Source organism: Catharus ustulatus, chromosome 2 (assembly GCF_009819885.2).
Source record: "Catharus ustulatus isolate bCatUst1 chromosome 2, bCatUst1.pri.v2, whole genome shotgun sequence".
Classification (NCBI taxonomy): domain Eukaryota; kingdom Metazoa; phylum Chordata; class Aves; order Passeriformes; family Turdidae; genus Catharus; species Catharus ustulatus.
Window position 1 is genome coordinate 108,860,561 of NC_046222.1, and position 14,966 is coordinate 108,875,526.

General features: G+C 47.4%; 1 protein-coding gene across 3 annotated transcripts; it reads right to left on the minus strand.

Annotated features, from left to right (window-relative positions):
- Positions 1-1,955: 1,955 nt before the first annotated feature.
- RS1 (retinoschisin 1) lies at positions 1,956-14,746 on the minus strand. Of its 3 annotated transcripts, none has more exons than XM_033052510.1 (6): positions 14,600-14,746; positions 6,765-6,790; positions 6,345-6,450; positions 3,572-3,713; positions 3,259-3,454; positions 1,956-2,182 (listed from the first exon to the last, which is right to left on the minus strand). In XM_033052510.1, exons 1-6 carry the CDS (start codon positions 14,649-14,651, stop codon positions 2,030-2,032), a joined length of 675 nt encoding a protein of 224 aa, XP_032908401.1. In that variant the 5' UTR covers positions 14,652-14,746; the 3' UTR covers positions 1,956-2,029. The 3 variants fall into 3 exon arrangements, with proteins under 3 accessions (XP_032908401.1, XP_032908402.1, XP_032908400.1); XM_033052511.1 differs by lacking the exon at positions 14,600-14,746 and adding an exon at positions 7,011-7,326; XM_033052509.1 differs by lacking the exon at positions 14,600-14,746 and adding an exon at positions 6,916-6,983.
- Between the last annotated feature and the right edge of the window lie 220 nt (positions 14,747-14,966).

Consider the following 14,966-nt stretch of genomic DNA (forward strand, 5'->3'; position numbering starts at 1 on the left):
TGTGGTGTATAATGGTGTGTGGTCCATGCATTCAGGCTGTGCATTAAGCCTGCCAGCTCTTCCAAACCTCACAGGAGCTTCTTCACCTTTGCCACTGGGTGCATTTCCAAGACCAGACAACTAAAAAACCCAGGACTGAGCATAGGAACTTGTCAGAGGCCAGCCACAGACAAGGCTTTGACTAACTACAGTCAAGCTTAACTGCTTTGAGGGTGATAAAAATATTAATCAGCTTGTGCCCAGTTCATCCTTCTGCCCTTCATGGCCCCCCCTCCACTCCTCAGTCATGCAGGAAAACATCAGCAGTGAAGGCTTCTTGCCCCATTACCATCCATCAGGACATGGAGGAGAGCTCCCTGTGCTGCTTTTAGGGCAGGCAGAGCTGTGTATGTTAACGTGTTGGCAACTGCATCCAGGGTCTGGAAATGCTTCAGCTTTCAGCATTAGCAAGACAAGAGCTGTGATGGCCACTGGGGAGCCCTTGTCTCCCTCGTGCTGGAAGTGCAGTGCCTCCAGGGAGGCTGTAATACCATGCTGGTCCCACAGCTTGGCTGTGGTGAGGAAGTGCCTCAAGCTCAGTGAATCTTCTTAGCAGAGCTTGCCTTGATGGTTCAGCCTTAAGAGAACCCCACGGTGATTTCTTACTAAGAAAATCTGTCCCTAGACCAATCTGTGGATAGGCAAAAATCCTGTCCATGGATGAGGTGGTGGGAGGGAAGCAAGGGAGTGCTGGTGTATTGCAATCATCTCAGCAGATGGGAATTGGTCTTTTCTACATCTCTGTAGACTTCATACTGTTGGTTTGCAGAGTAGCATTCAGACTTGCCAGAAGAGCTTATTTCCCTGGCAGCTATTATTTGTCTCAACATACAGGAACAAAGCAAGGCAGAAACATCTGCTCTCACAAATGAATGTGATGAATTGCACCGCTATCCAAAGGCTTTTCTCATATTTTTGATCATATCTCATTTGTTTTTAGTGATATCTGTACTCCTGCTCTGCACACCGAGTATTCACCCCTCTGCCCACAGGGATAAGGAGACGACAGGAGAGGCAGACAGGCTACCTCAGTGCCACTGTCTTCATGCCTCTCCTCTCTTCCCTGAGACAGCTCAGGTTCTCATGCTGTGACTCTTTGGGATGGACGCACAGATTGTTAGAAAATAGGGAGAGGCCTCTGGTATCTGCCAGGTTTGTGCTACAGGTGTGTGGGAAGGCAAACCAAAGCCATCATTCCAGAGCTCCCCACAGCCTCCCTCATGGGAGCTGTGGGGGCTGCAGTTCCCACTTAGGCTGTGTTGGCATTGGCTCCTGGGCTGAGGGAGGGACATGAACCTTAGGAATTGGGCTGTCACCCCAGGAAGATGGGTCCATCATCCACATGCCCCAAATTCCTTGGGTGCTAGACACCCACTGGAGAGTGGGCCATGGAGATCAAACAGTTGACAAGAGTGAGTCCCTGTGTCTGTGCCCAAACATCCACAGGGAGCAAAGTGCTGGGGTCCCCAAGATGTGTCAGTGCAAAACCAGAGACGGTTTTGCTCAAGGCACCGATATCTGTCCCAAAACCAGCCCCAGCAATTCAGAGGGTGCTTGATACAAGCAAACATGAGGTGATTTGAGAGTGTGAGGTTCAGATGGGGGCCCTTGTACCAGGGACAGGCCTGTCTCAGGCCATGAGATGTCTGTCCTGGCATACACCTGCCCTTCCAAAGAGAATCTGAGCCCTGCCCTACCCCATCTGTGTGTATTTCAGTGTTCACAGCACATCATGATGATCATTTCCCCAACCCAACACCCAGGGCCAGAAGCACCACATCTCACAGGATCCAAGCCGTGGCCCTGAACCATCCCCGTCCCCAGTGTGTGTCCCACAAGCCCCCATCAGCTGTACACCAGCATGGTGTGAAGTAACATTTTATTCAGGACAGCCCTTCCTTTGCAGGCTGGGTGCTCCCAGGAGGGCGGCGGGGCGAGGCCTGGCGGCTGCGCAGGCACCCAGGCCCGGGGAGCCCTCCGGACACAGCGCTCAGCCGCACTTGCCCAGGCACTCGAGCAGCTCCATGCGGATGGCGATGCGCACGTGCCAGCCCAGCGGGATCAGGCGGATGTAGCGGGCCACGATGGGCGGCCGCAGCAGGTTCTGCACCGAGGACGAGCGGTCGGAGTTGCCGTAGAAAACCTGTGAAGGGAGGGGTGGTTAAGGAGCTGGAAATCCTGTCCCATGAGTTTGGGGTGTCTGTGCAGAGCAGAGGAGAAGGAGGTTCCACCCTCAAAACAAAAGATTTTAAAAATAGCCAGATGTAGACAATTTTTGTCACACTGATGCAGTTTTCCATTTTCCCCCATCAGTCCAGCACTTCTTATGGTTAGGCCAGAAAATCTCACCCCATTCTCATACCATTCTCTCTCATTTCTGTACCAAGGCACTGCTTGTTTGGAGTAAACACGGTTGACTCTGGCTCGTTGAAGTTCGTAAGTCAGGCTCCAACACAAGCCAGTATAGACAAAAAATATATATTTGAGGGCCCTTTCCCCATTCCTTGGCCTGGATGTCACATCTGCTGCCATGACCCTGGTCTCCCCAGGGCTGTAGGAAGTTCAGCAAAGCCAGCAGAGCCTCCTACACTAGGACAGGGCCATTCCCACAGATGGACATTTAGGGCACCTGGGAGGCAGCAGCTGTGGCATCCCCCAGCCCACCTGGACTGAACAGTGATCAGAGACAACTCTGTAATATCTCCGCAGTGCAATGTTTTATTTAAAGTCAACCAGTAAGAAGTGCAGCTTGAAAATGGTTTGGTGGTTATCACTTAACTAGCTGCTGATTTTGTCTGAGGGGTTTTTCTGTACCAGGATCATTCACTATCCCTGGACATGGCAATAAAACAAATCCCATGCAGTGCCAAAGCATGGCTGGGAATGTGTGGCCACAGCTGAGAAAACGGTTTTATCACGGAGGTGCTGCCTTCTCTGGACTGCCAGCTAATGCCTCTGAGCTTAATCCAGTATGATCATTAGAAAACACAAATAATGTATTTTGTCCTTCTGCACTGGCCAGCATGACACGCTCTCACCTCAGGGGGAATGGCCCCTCTCTGTGCTGCTCCCTGACACAGAGTGAGCACTGAGACCCATCCACCCTGCTGCTCCCACAGGATCCCCCTTTTAATGCACCTTCCTCTGAGACCTGTTCTCACCAAACATGTCACCCTTCCAGCCCAAGAGCAAAGTGGCCCCAGAGCAAAGGTCACTGACCCGGTTGTTCCCAGTCTGGTCCTTGTAGTACACCCAGTTGAGGTTTTCGTCGGTGCGGAACTGTACACTGTACTTGGTCATCCACTCGTCAGCGTCACAGCGCCCTTGTGTGAGGATCCCCGAAATCACCTTCACCTCCTTCAGGTCGATCTGCAGCCACTGTGCAGTGTCCTGGTATTTGGAGAGCCATGCACACCTGGGGGGACACCACCAGCTCTGTTATCTCTTCCACCGTGCCCTCCCATAGCCAGGACTCCCCAGCCCCCACACCCAGAGCCCCCAGGACCCCTCAGGGAGGCATTTTTGAACTCACCCGAAGCCTTGGCCATTGAGGCGGGCCTTGTTGGCTGTCCAGGAGGAGTACCAGCCCGTGTACTGCTCAGGGTTGGAGCAGCTGATCTGGTCTGGGGTCACAGCACCAGACTCAAAGCCCAGAGGCTTGTGGTAGGGACACTCTGCAGAACAAGGGGAAAACACTTAAGGGACAGAAGTGGCTCTGTTTCCTGAACACCTCCTGGGGTCTCATTGCTCTCTCTTCTCCCTGATTAGGATGCTGGGAATGCTCTTACCCCAGACCACAACTTGCCCTGAGGCCATAGGGTTGTCCTTTTATCATCACTTGTGTTGATTTCTAACTCTTCTTTCTCTCTCAAACTTACTAGACTTGTTCTGACTGCAACATTTTTGGGTAAGGCTTTATTCAGATGTTGCAGTCTGAATCTTCCTCTTTTAAGCATGTGGAAGAGCCTGACTGGATGCATCAGCCTGGATCCAGTCTCCAGGCTGTCAGCTTTTGCCTGGTTCTTGAGCAATGCTGGGCACTTTTCTTGCTGGGCTTTACCTCCTTCTGTCCCTCCAATGACTGTCTTGATTTATGGCTCTACTTGCATGGCAAAATTGCTGAGCCAGCTCTGGTCATCCCGCCTTAAGCACCCTCAGATCGGCACTTTCTGCTATGGGGACCTTCTTTGTGTCTGGAGGTGACCTTGCCTTGTGGAAAACTTGTGGCTCTGGTGCCAGTGAGGTGTGATGCTCAGCCCTGCAGAAGGCTCAGGGATTTCCATCTCAGTTTTTGACTGCAGATCTTCAGGGTAACAATCCTGCCCCACAACTGTCTTCTTCAGTAGAAATTCAACACAACTACCACTGGCTGCAAAACTACTGGAGAAAGAAATACTCATTCATCATTAAAACTTTCTGGATGGGTCACCACAGTGTGCTCTGGAAGGCAAGACTTTAGTGATGCATGAGCACCTGCATGCTACCTGCACCCAGCTGTGGTATTTTTTATTATGATCTTTTTCTTATGTGATCAGGTTATGATTCTGTATCAAGATACACAGAATGAAGGCACCCAAGTATCACATAGGGATTGCCTAGGCAAACATCTATATCACGGGCAGCACTTTCTGATTTTTCTGATTTGGCAGCCTGTGGAGCCTCTGGAGTCCCCAAAGGTAATTCTGTCCCTCAGTTTAGCATAGTCTGTTTCATGGGTCACCGCAACAGAGGAACAAGCAAAGCTCTGTGAAGATTCATTTGTGGGTAAGAGGTTTCCTTGCCTTATCCATGCCTGAACAACCACCGTGGTGCCTCATGTTAAAAACAATCAACATATGGGGAGCATCAGCAGGTACCCAGAACCTGGCATGACTGTGGCCTCCCCACTGCAACTCCACAGCACTGCAGCCATGCAGTCGATGTCTCATTAGCAAGCTCTACTAGGTCAATATTGCATTCATCAATAACTCATTAACATATCTTGCTCAGTTGGGACCTCATTAACATGTTTTTCCCCATGAAAACATACAGCTACTGTCCCGCCTTCCTCCAGGCATGGAAACATCATGCTTTTCCACCACGTTAAAAGCCTTGCTCCCCTTGTGCAAGAGAGTGGCTGCATGTGTTTACTATTTGTCAACCTAATCTCAAACTCCACCCAACTTTACTTTTAGCAACACTAATCCACAGACCACACAACCATAATGCAATTAGCAGGTCACCTTCTGGTGAGTCCATTTGTGCCATGCACAGGGATCTGCCGAAGCAGACGCCTGGTGCCTGCCCAGCCAGAGCAGCTGGACCACTGAACACTGTTACTGCCAAGCCAGAGAAAGGTCATGCAGCGTTTGCAACACCAGCTGTCCCTTCAGCCATGCCACAGCAGCTCTGCATGGCTGCTCTGCAAACTGTCCCCGGGCAGCAGGGAATGTCAGGCCACACCACGTTGGCCGGGCTGGGCTGGGCAAGGGGAATGCAAGCGCCTCTCTGGGAAAAGCAACAGCTGGGAGTTACAGTGGAAATGTTCCTCATTCAGGAGAACAGGGGAAATGCCTTCATTACTCAGCTACATAATACTAATGGGAGAAACATCCCCTCACACCTGGCCTGGCCAGGAAACCCAGCACCACTTCTTGCACATATGTTCCTTGGCCATGGACAGATCAACCTTCCCTTCCCTTTCCCCTTCCCTTCCCCTTCCCTTCCCTTCCCTTCCCTTCCCTTCCCTTCCCTTCCCTTCCCTTCCCTTCCCTTCCCTTCCCTTCCCTTCCCTTCCCTTCCCTTCCCTTCCCTTCCCTTCCCTTCCCTTCCCTTCCCTTCCCTTCCCTTCCCTTCCCTTCCCTTCCCTTCCCTTCCCTTCCCTTCCCTTCCCTTCCCTTCCCTTCCCTTCCCTTCCCTTCCCTTTTAATAATATGCTGCAAAGAAGGAATAAACTGTTTTTCTTGATCCCTAGAGACTCTAGAAGATGTCACAGGCATGGTACAAAGAGGTTTCCTGCAGCAAATCCTACCCATGGCAGTAGCTGCCCCAGCCAGTTTCTGGAAGCACCAGTACCACAGGCTCCAGGAGGAGAAGGACAAATGCCCACTGTCATTGGCCAGCATGGGCCACCCTAGGTGACCTCCCAAGCCCAGGGGGCTGCCTCTCTGCCTGATGGTGCAGGATCATCCCCTCACCTCACCAGAGGTGGGGCTGGTTCAGCTCCACCAGCCCCATCAGCAGCTGGATTTGGAAGGTGCCAGCTGTGCAAAGGGGAAGCTGCTGAAGGGCACCAGACAAACACAGCTGAAGGCTCTCCCCGTTACCTGGCATGCACTCTAAGCCATTATTCTCGCTGGACCACACTGAGTTAGGGCCTCCTTGGCAATCACATTTGCAAGCCTTGCTGTGCCATAGCTCCAGTCTCTCATCCTAAAGGAAAGGTAAAAAATTACTAATAAATCAACGTAATCATCAACATTAGTGTCATGAGGCCAAATCTGAATTCTGAACCTTAGACAAATGTTTGTGCCTGTCTGGACTGCTGCACCTTGTCTGAGACCCTTTCCTGTGCCAGCTCAGCAGGAAGCACAGAACAACTTGGATCCCCTTGGATTCAGAGGTCAGAGCATGTGCCTGAGCTTGAAGGCCCAGGTGCCATCCCTCCTTTGCCCCAAGGCACCAGGGCTGAGCAGTGTCAGACCCCCAGCATTCACCTGGCAGCTGAACTATCCAGAGAGACTTACCTCTCCTGGGGAGAGGGCCATCACAGCTGGGCAGTGGGCATGGAGGGAGGAAGAGAGAGAGAGATCAAAAACAAAGATGCTGTAAGCAAACATCAGAAAATACCATCAGCGTTTACTCCTGAGATAGAGACAAATAAATAGAGGAATCTACCACATTTCCCCAGGCTGATTGCCAGGAGAAGGAAAGAGAACATGGGCAGGGCACTGCATGTGCTCATGTCTGTGTCACTCCTCCATCAGGTTTACCTTCTTGATCAGATACACCTGAATCATCCTGAGGCAAAACACATGCTGGACCTCTCAGTCTCTCCTTTACAGCTAATTCGGCAAATATCCAATTTTTATGTCTTCCTGCTCCACACTTTCCCTGTCACATTTTCCCCTTAAAATGTTTAAGCTGATGAACTCCAAGGGTGAAATCCTAGCCTGGTGCCACTGCAGATCCCAAGCATCTTTGGAGGAGATAGGGCACCTCACAAGGTGCTTGGCCTGATCCCTCCCTCTGGATGTGATGGAGAAAAAGTAAATGTAAATAGGCCTTCCTAATCTGTCTTACAGACAAGACTCCCTTTTTTCCTTTCTTAGGGAAAACCAGTAATTGTGGCTGTGCAGGAAGAGATGCTATTTTTGCAGCATCTGACCTGTTTTATCTCCTGCCTCTTACTGAGCAATGGCTTTTTTGTGAGGTTTTTGCCTTACTGAAAAGGCTCTTCTTGCTTCACAGTGAAGTCCAAAGCAGAGTATGTTAATAGCCTTTAGACAAACAGCTTTGAAAATAAAATAATAAAAAAAATAATCCCATGACTACTGATAACTCATCAACACAAGTCAAATGTCAAACATAAGGTTTTCAAAGATGTAGGGAATCTACAAGCCAGTAAGGAAAAAGTGATTGAGCAGGTAAAAGCTTGCATACAGGAGCTATGAGAAATCTGCCATCTCCAGAGGCAGGCTTCATATTTTGTGAAGATGAAAAGATGATTTTTTTCACCAAATGAATTAGACTCTGAATTATTCACTGAAATCTAGTTATGATTTATTCATTCATACACTGTCACTTTGCTGAGCCTAGGAAGCTCCAGCTAATGCTGGGAATTTACATCTTACATTACTATAGTAAGTTTCATCTCAAAAGACTCACAAACACAGAGCAATTATAATCAGCTGAAATATAAACTATATACAAAGCTTTGTTTATCACTGAAATGCTACTGCTCCTTGGGTGTGAAAATGAGTCTAAATGTATCAAGAATCTAAAAAAAAAGACCTCCAGAAGCAAAATGATAAAGAAATTTTTAAAAATTCCTTTCTCCAACACAGTGATGGTCTCCTGTGCTTCAGTGTCTCAGAGTGCCGTTTCTGGCATTAGGAACTTACCACATTAACCCATGGCATTGGCCCTGGCAGAAAAAGTAAATGCCAGTCTACAATAAAAAGTTGTGGCTTCTAGTCCGACCCAAGAAGGAGGCAGGGATCACCAAGAGTCCAGTATGCTCAGGAGGAAAACATGGTTATACATCTCCAGACATCTTGGAAAGCTGGAGGTCCCACACAGCACTCACTACACCTTTCCCAGCACAAATGTTACCAAGCCAAGCTCTAGAACTCCACTGTGTGATCAGAAAACCAAGGCAGAGGGGCAAACTCAAAGCCACTCCAGTGCTGTGCCACATGGGGCAAAGAAGTTTGACTTAAACCTGTGTGAAGGTGATTTAAGTTAATGCTGTCTGTTAATACAAGAGAAACCAGGATTTTATCACTTACCAAAACTGGACCATCTGTGCCATTACAATCAATGCAGTGCCTGCCTCTCCTGTCTGCCCTGTGCTGTCTGATGCCAGTGCTGGAGAGGCACTGGTACCTGGGGCATGAGATCCAGGCTGGCAGGTGTCTCTCCTGCCCCCCTGGCCCATAGAGGGGTGTCCTGTCCCAACAGGACAGGTGCCCTGCTCCAGGAGCACCAGCTGCAAGGGAATGATTCCTTTGCCCTGACACCTGGGATGGCTCCCCAGCCATCACAGCCTGCTGTGTGTTCCCATTGCCCAGCAATCCCTGGCTCACAGGGCTGCAGGCTTGGCTCCTTCCATCTGCTTAACCACTTCATTTTCATCTTTAGAAGACTGATTTTTGCGGAGAAAACTTTTGTGGGTTTTTTGGGGGTTTTTCTTATGATGGTTTAATGCACTTTAGCCTGGAAAGGGGGTTTAAAAAGGCTTGTTCTGGATCATTGAGTCCAGCCATTAACCTAAGGATGTTCCATGACTATAGTGTGGTGAGGCCTGTTCTTGAGCACTCCATGCCTGGGGTAGGGAAAGGGGATGTGAGTTACCAGGATGGTGCAGGATATTGCTTTGTGACCATGCTGAACCCTTCAATCGGCCTCCTGAGTCCCTCCCTTTGAGGCCCAAGATCAAAATTTAATATGCCATTGACACATGCAGCTGCAAACTCAACAGCTGTGAGGGAAGCAACAGGCAAAAAAGGAATAGATTTCAGGTGGGTGGGTGTATGGTAATATCAATTCAAGCACCAGGAATAAATCCTCCTTCCTAGGCGACCCAGAATTTTGTGGGTGGCTGCACTCAGCCAGTGGTGGCTGCTCCTGAGCTACCAGAATGGCTTTGGGGCTTTTAGCTTCATATATTAGGGGATACCACTGCAAATCAAGCTAGGGCGTGAAATGCAAGCTCCAAAGCCCTTTATTCAATGCAGGGTTTTATTGGGTCAGTCCCACAACACACAGCAGTGCAAAGGCAGTCCCAGGCAGTGCTGGCATGCTGCCCCTCTGGCTGTCCCAGCTGGGCTGGGCACCTTCACTCCTCACCACATAACTTGCTGATTTAAACATCTCAAACAGGAATTCAGCTTCCCCTTTCTCAGCTAGAAAAAGTGAACTGCTAAGGGCTCAAGCACAAGGGGCTCAGCCATCCAACCATGGTACAGGGAAGTAGCAGGCTTGGCATGGGATAAACACAGCACTGGATAGCCAAATGCCCTCCTGCCTGGGCAGTGCAGCCTGATAACCCCTGGCCTTGGGAGAGGAAAGCAAATGAAAGACGCCCTTGCCTGCAGTTGGCCACAAAACATAGTAATTGATATATTGGTGTGTTTACAGCTGTGACAGGCCCTGTCCTACAAAGGAAATGAGGAGGAAAGCTGGCTGCCAATAGTCTAAAAATGTGATGGGCAGCATGCTTTTATAGCCAGCATGTTTGCCTTCAAGGAAGGTTACAAAGATAATTGGTAATTGTAGGTCAGAGAGAACGAATTGCTGCAATTCAAGGGAGAGTCATAAGGCCTGTATGGCCACCAGGGGCTGTTTTAAAAGCACAGGACTGACAAAACCCCAAAACATTTAAAAGGAAAGAGCTCTATTTATGGCCCTCCAGGACCTTCGGCAAACCATCAGTCCAGTGAAATAAATTATTATCTGTGTTTGTGGGAGGCAGGGAGATAAGGCATGCATGTTTCCTGTCCTTTCATTCCACCTGCAGTGTGTTGTGTCCAGAGCACTGCCATGCACAAATTCTATCCCATAGCACAGGATTTAGGGACCAGGGCTTGGGACAAGATCCAGGGGATGATTTTGTGCCAGGGAACCTGTGCTGGTGAGGCTGGGCTGGAGCCCAGGTCCTGAGATGTTTCCCCTTGGCACCTGCTGTTGAGCAGGATGAAGGGGAATGATACTCCAGGAACTGGTCCAGGTTTGGGGCAGAAAGAAAAGAGCTGGCAGAGGTAGCCTGAGGTGCCAGGATAAGGTTTCCTGAGGTGGAAGTTGGATAAAGCAGCAGGCACAGCAAAGGGCTACTTGGGAAAAGGGTAATCAATAGTAAGGAAACTCAGTTGCGGGCATTTTAATAAGAGGAACAGGTAACTGTGCTTCTTGTAAAAAATATAATCATTAGGAATGTGGTTAAATAAGAAAAATAAAGGAGGAAGATAAGTGTGGGCAGAAGTAACACTGCCAAAGGCTGTGTTCAATACAGTAACTCTGAGGAATCATATTCACTATCCTGACCATAAAGTCAAAGCAGCAAGTCATCTTTCAGTGTAAGAATTAATGACAGGTATGCAAGCATGAGAAAACACATTATAAATATTTTTAAAAAGAAATAAAATGTAGCACAGAATAAATGTCAGTCACTCAATTTACTGGAATAAGTTCATGTAAACTTGATCATTGCAAGAAAAGTATGGAAAATGTAAATCTCTTTATTTATTTACTTTATTATATAGGTGTCCTAGAAGCTTCAGCTGGAAAACAGTTGATTTTTTTGTCTCATCTCTGTAAGCAACATCTCAGTTTAACAGGGCTCAGAGAGGTAAAATTATTTTTCTACCACAGTGGAGAGCAATGCCCCCATGATGCAGCAGTGCTTTTTTGGTGCAATGGCTCCTTTTGCACAGATAGTCACCTGCTTCCCTTCTGCACCTGTAGGTTATGGGCTAGGGGAAAGGATGACCCCAGAAAAATAAGACTGGAGTCCTAGAAAAGCTCCAGAAAGTCACAAAAATGAAAGGTATGGCTGGCATGGGTGGCACTGGTTTCATCATGCTTTCTGAAAGGCCCTCTTTCCCTTGAGCACCACATTAGACAGCATCAGGAAGCAGAGTTAGGTAACAGCCTGTAAGCAATACAGAGGGGTGAGACACTGAAAAAAGCATTGCAGTGCCTCTGTGCCCGTTGGGTGCTAGTTTCTATCTTGCTATATTATTAACTTAGGCTATTTTTACATCCCAGCCCTGAAAATCGTGCCAGGCGACTGAGGTGACTCACATCAGGCTGCACCAGCCCCCGTAAAAAGGTGCATTTCGGGAAGCTGGCACATTCTCCCCACCTCTCCTTGCCCCTGTGCCAGAGGCAATGGTCCCAGGGGTCCACCAGCTGTGGCTGGTCCCCAGGTCCCCCTGGCAAGCCAGCCCCTGTGCCCACACGCTTCCTGATTGCTTTTGTTGATTTTCCCCCGGGGCTTTTTCCATGGCCAAGCTAGGCAGGCTCCACGGGACCGTGTGTTGTGCAAACAGCACCTTTATTTCTAAGAAGTGCATGGGAGCTGTGCCTGCAGGCAGAGACCTCCTGCAGGTCTGTGTCCACCCAAAAACATCGCCACCAGGCTGGCCTGGTGGAAGCAGGGTGCCCATCCAGGGACTCCTACACCCAAAGCAGGCTGGCCACATGCCGAGCCTGTTTCTCCTGCAGGTGACATCGTGGCCCCAGCAGCAGCCAGCAGGGACCAGCAGCCAGCAGGGACCAGCAGCCAGGTGCGAGCACACATCAGCCTGCGAGCACTGACCTCTGCTGATCGCTGCCAGGCTCGGCCAGAGCACAAACTGAAGCCAAGTGGACATCAGCAACAGGACATTAGTCTCATTCTTTGTGTTGACTCTCACTCAGGCTGTTCTTTTCCTCCTTCATTTTATGGGGATACTTCACTGTCGCATTATTTTAATTTCAATTTCATTTTCTTTATTTCAATGATTTTAATTAGATTTTCCTTTCCATTCATTTGTATTGTGTTTCATTTAATATTTACTGGTATTTATTTGAAGGCAATAAAAAACATAGTGAAGTAATCACAATTTCACCTATTTAATTAATATTAATTTCTCATTTTCCATAATGCTTCCACTATTTTTTTAATGTTGTGACAATATTTGAAAAAAACCTAAATTAATTGGTAAAAAAAAAAAATAAAATTACCTTTACTCCCATTTTACTTAAGACATGTATGATTAATTATCTTTTTTCCCAAAGTGTTCCTTAGAAATTTTTGGCATTTTCTAACCTTATTGACATGTTTGTTCCTTCCTGTTTGGAACTACACAGAACATTGCCTGCATAGTAATTTCATTAGATGCATTGATTATGCCTGAGGGCAGCACTACTCAAGACTATTTGATTATGCCAAAGGACAGCACTACTCAAGATGTTATTTACTGTAATCCAAAGGCATTTTTGCATTTTTGAGCCTTTAATTTTTGTTTTTACTACTTTTTTTTTTTTTTGGGGGGGGGGTGTCTTGTTTTGGTTTTGTTTTTTTGTGGTTTTTTTTCAAAGCTACAAAAAACAGTGGTAAAAAAAAGAAATCCCCTTTCTGGGGTTGTTGCGGTGCGCCGGTTCCTGCAGCGCAGCGGACCCGGCTCTTGCAGCCGCCTCTCGCAGGAGCCTCCGCTGCTCCATGTGCTGCTGCTGCTGCTCTGCTGCTGCTGGGCTGTGTCCCCAGCGAACACAAGCCCAGCCAGGGCGCGGGTGCTCCTCTAAGCCACTTGCTCTGCCAGGGAAAATAAGCTAAGCAGCTTATCATGGCATCAGTGCACGTAGCTCCGAGGGCTGACCTAGCGGCACCCTCGTGCTGGGAGAGGCAGGAGCATGAGGGGCACCTGGGATGCTCTCTTTTTATCCACAAGAGGACACTTAGACTGAAAACCAGTAAATTAAGAAATACAATAAACTAAGAAAATAAATTAAATACCTAAGGAGTGATGCCTGGAAAGTGATCTTGGAACTTATTTTTCACTGCAGGCTCTCCAAAAATATCCTGATGTGTGGGTGTCTATTAAAAGCAAGCTGTGTCTGGAATTCAGAGCAAGGTATATGAACTTATTCCAAGGACTAATTGCACTTATGCCACCAATAGAGAAAAAAATGCTGGAGTCCATATAAAATCTTCCTAGAAGCTCAGGCACCAGTAACCTTCCCAAGTGAAACAAAGAAGTGTGAACAGATAAGGTTCGAGGAGAACGTACAAATATTTGCTGGGAGATTAAAAGAAACACCTATCAATTAGGCAGAGCTGGGTACAGCCAAACATAACAAGATGAAATGAAGGCATGGCTAGTTGAGGAGCACTTCTTTTCCGACCCATGAAATTTGGTACAGCAAAATACTCAATGGAAAAAGAGAAAAAAAAAACCAGAAAAAAACCAGACATATGAAAACACTGGGAATTCAACACCCACAGGAGAAAAGCTGGACTGTCTGATTAATCTGTTCCTCACTATGACAGATCATGCTTGATTCACACATTCATGTCGGTAGACACTGCCCACCACTTATCAAAAGCAACCCTCACCCTCATTTAAGAAAAAAGTAGCTGTGCCATTGGCTTTGATGAAGCCAAAAATTTAAATATGAACCAGGAAATCATCTCCTTGTTCTCCACAACTGGATGAATCAAAATGGAAGGAGATTGTGACCCTCTGGCTTCTTCTAGCTCCCCCTTACCTACTTTTGTTGTTACTTTTCTGAAAAATAAATATGAGATAGCCTGAAAATTGATAAATACCCTTCTCATTTTCTAGACTTGTGAATTGCTTTTTGTTCTAAAAGTGTCTTTGGAAGTCTTTTCCAGGGCAAAATACCTTGAAAGGTCTTTTAAAAAAGGCAATCTTCATCAGCAATGTCTTGCTGCTAGAGAAAATGATCAGTTTTTGATTAATCAAGAGTTTTGATTAATGAAGGACCAGTCTTTCATGTTATACTGTACCTCATTTTTCAGCGTTATTATTTACACACTGGCTCAGCTGCACTACAATTTTCTTCACAAATTCATATTTTGACAAATTATATGGCAATTTTTTTACACTGCAATTATTTTTTTGAAACAGAGTTTTACTACTGAATATTCATAGAGCTGTAAGAATGCTGCTCACTCATGTACATAAATTACACATCTCCTCCACATTTTGCCTTTCCCCGAATTATTATGTTTCCATGAGAATGTAGAGAAGAACTTGCTCTGTACCCCACAGCCCCTGGCAGAAGAAAGCGTGGCTAAAACAGGAAACACAAAGAGGGATATCTGAAAGCGCCTCTCAGGAGGCAAAGTGCATACCTTTGTACCAGAACAGAAGAGACAGCAGGACGCTCCCCATCTTGAACTGCATCTTTTCCTTCCTCTGTTGTGAATAGCTAGCTCCTTAGTGTACTGCTTGGCTTGATGGGAAGGCATGAGATTAACTTAAGCATTGCCTAAGCACCTTACTCGACTCCATTCCCATGATTTTATCAAGCGCCATCAAGCCAACTACACAATTGTTACTGTCAAACCCCATCCTAGAGGCTGTGCCATCTGTAACAGTTTTTAAAAGGCAACAAGTACTGAGGTACTGACACTCCGAGTGTGAATCTGATTGTACATGCAGACATATGTCCAAATAAACCAGGATATACCTACATATAAACCACATATACAACCAACA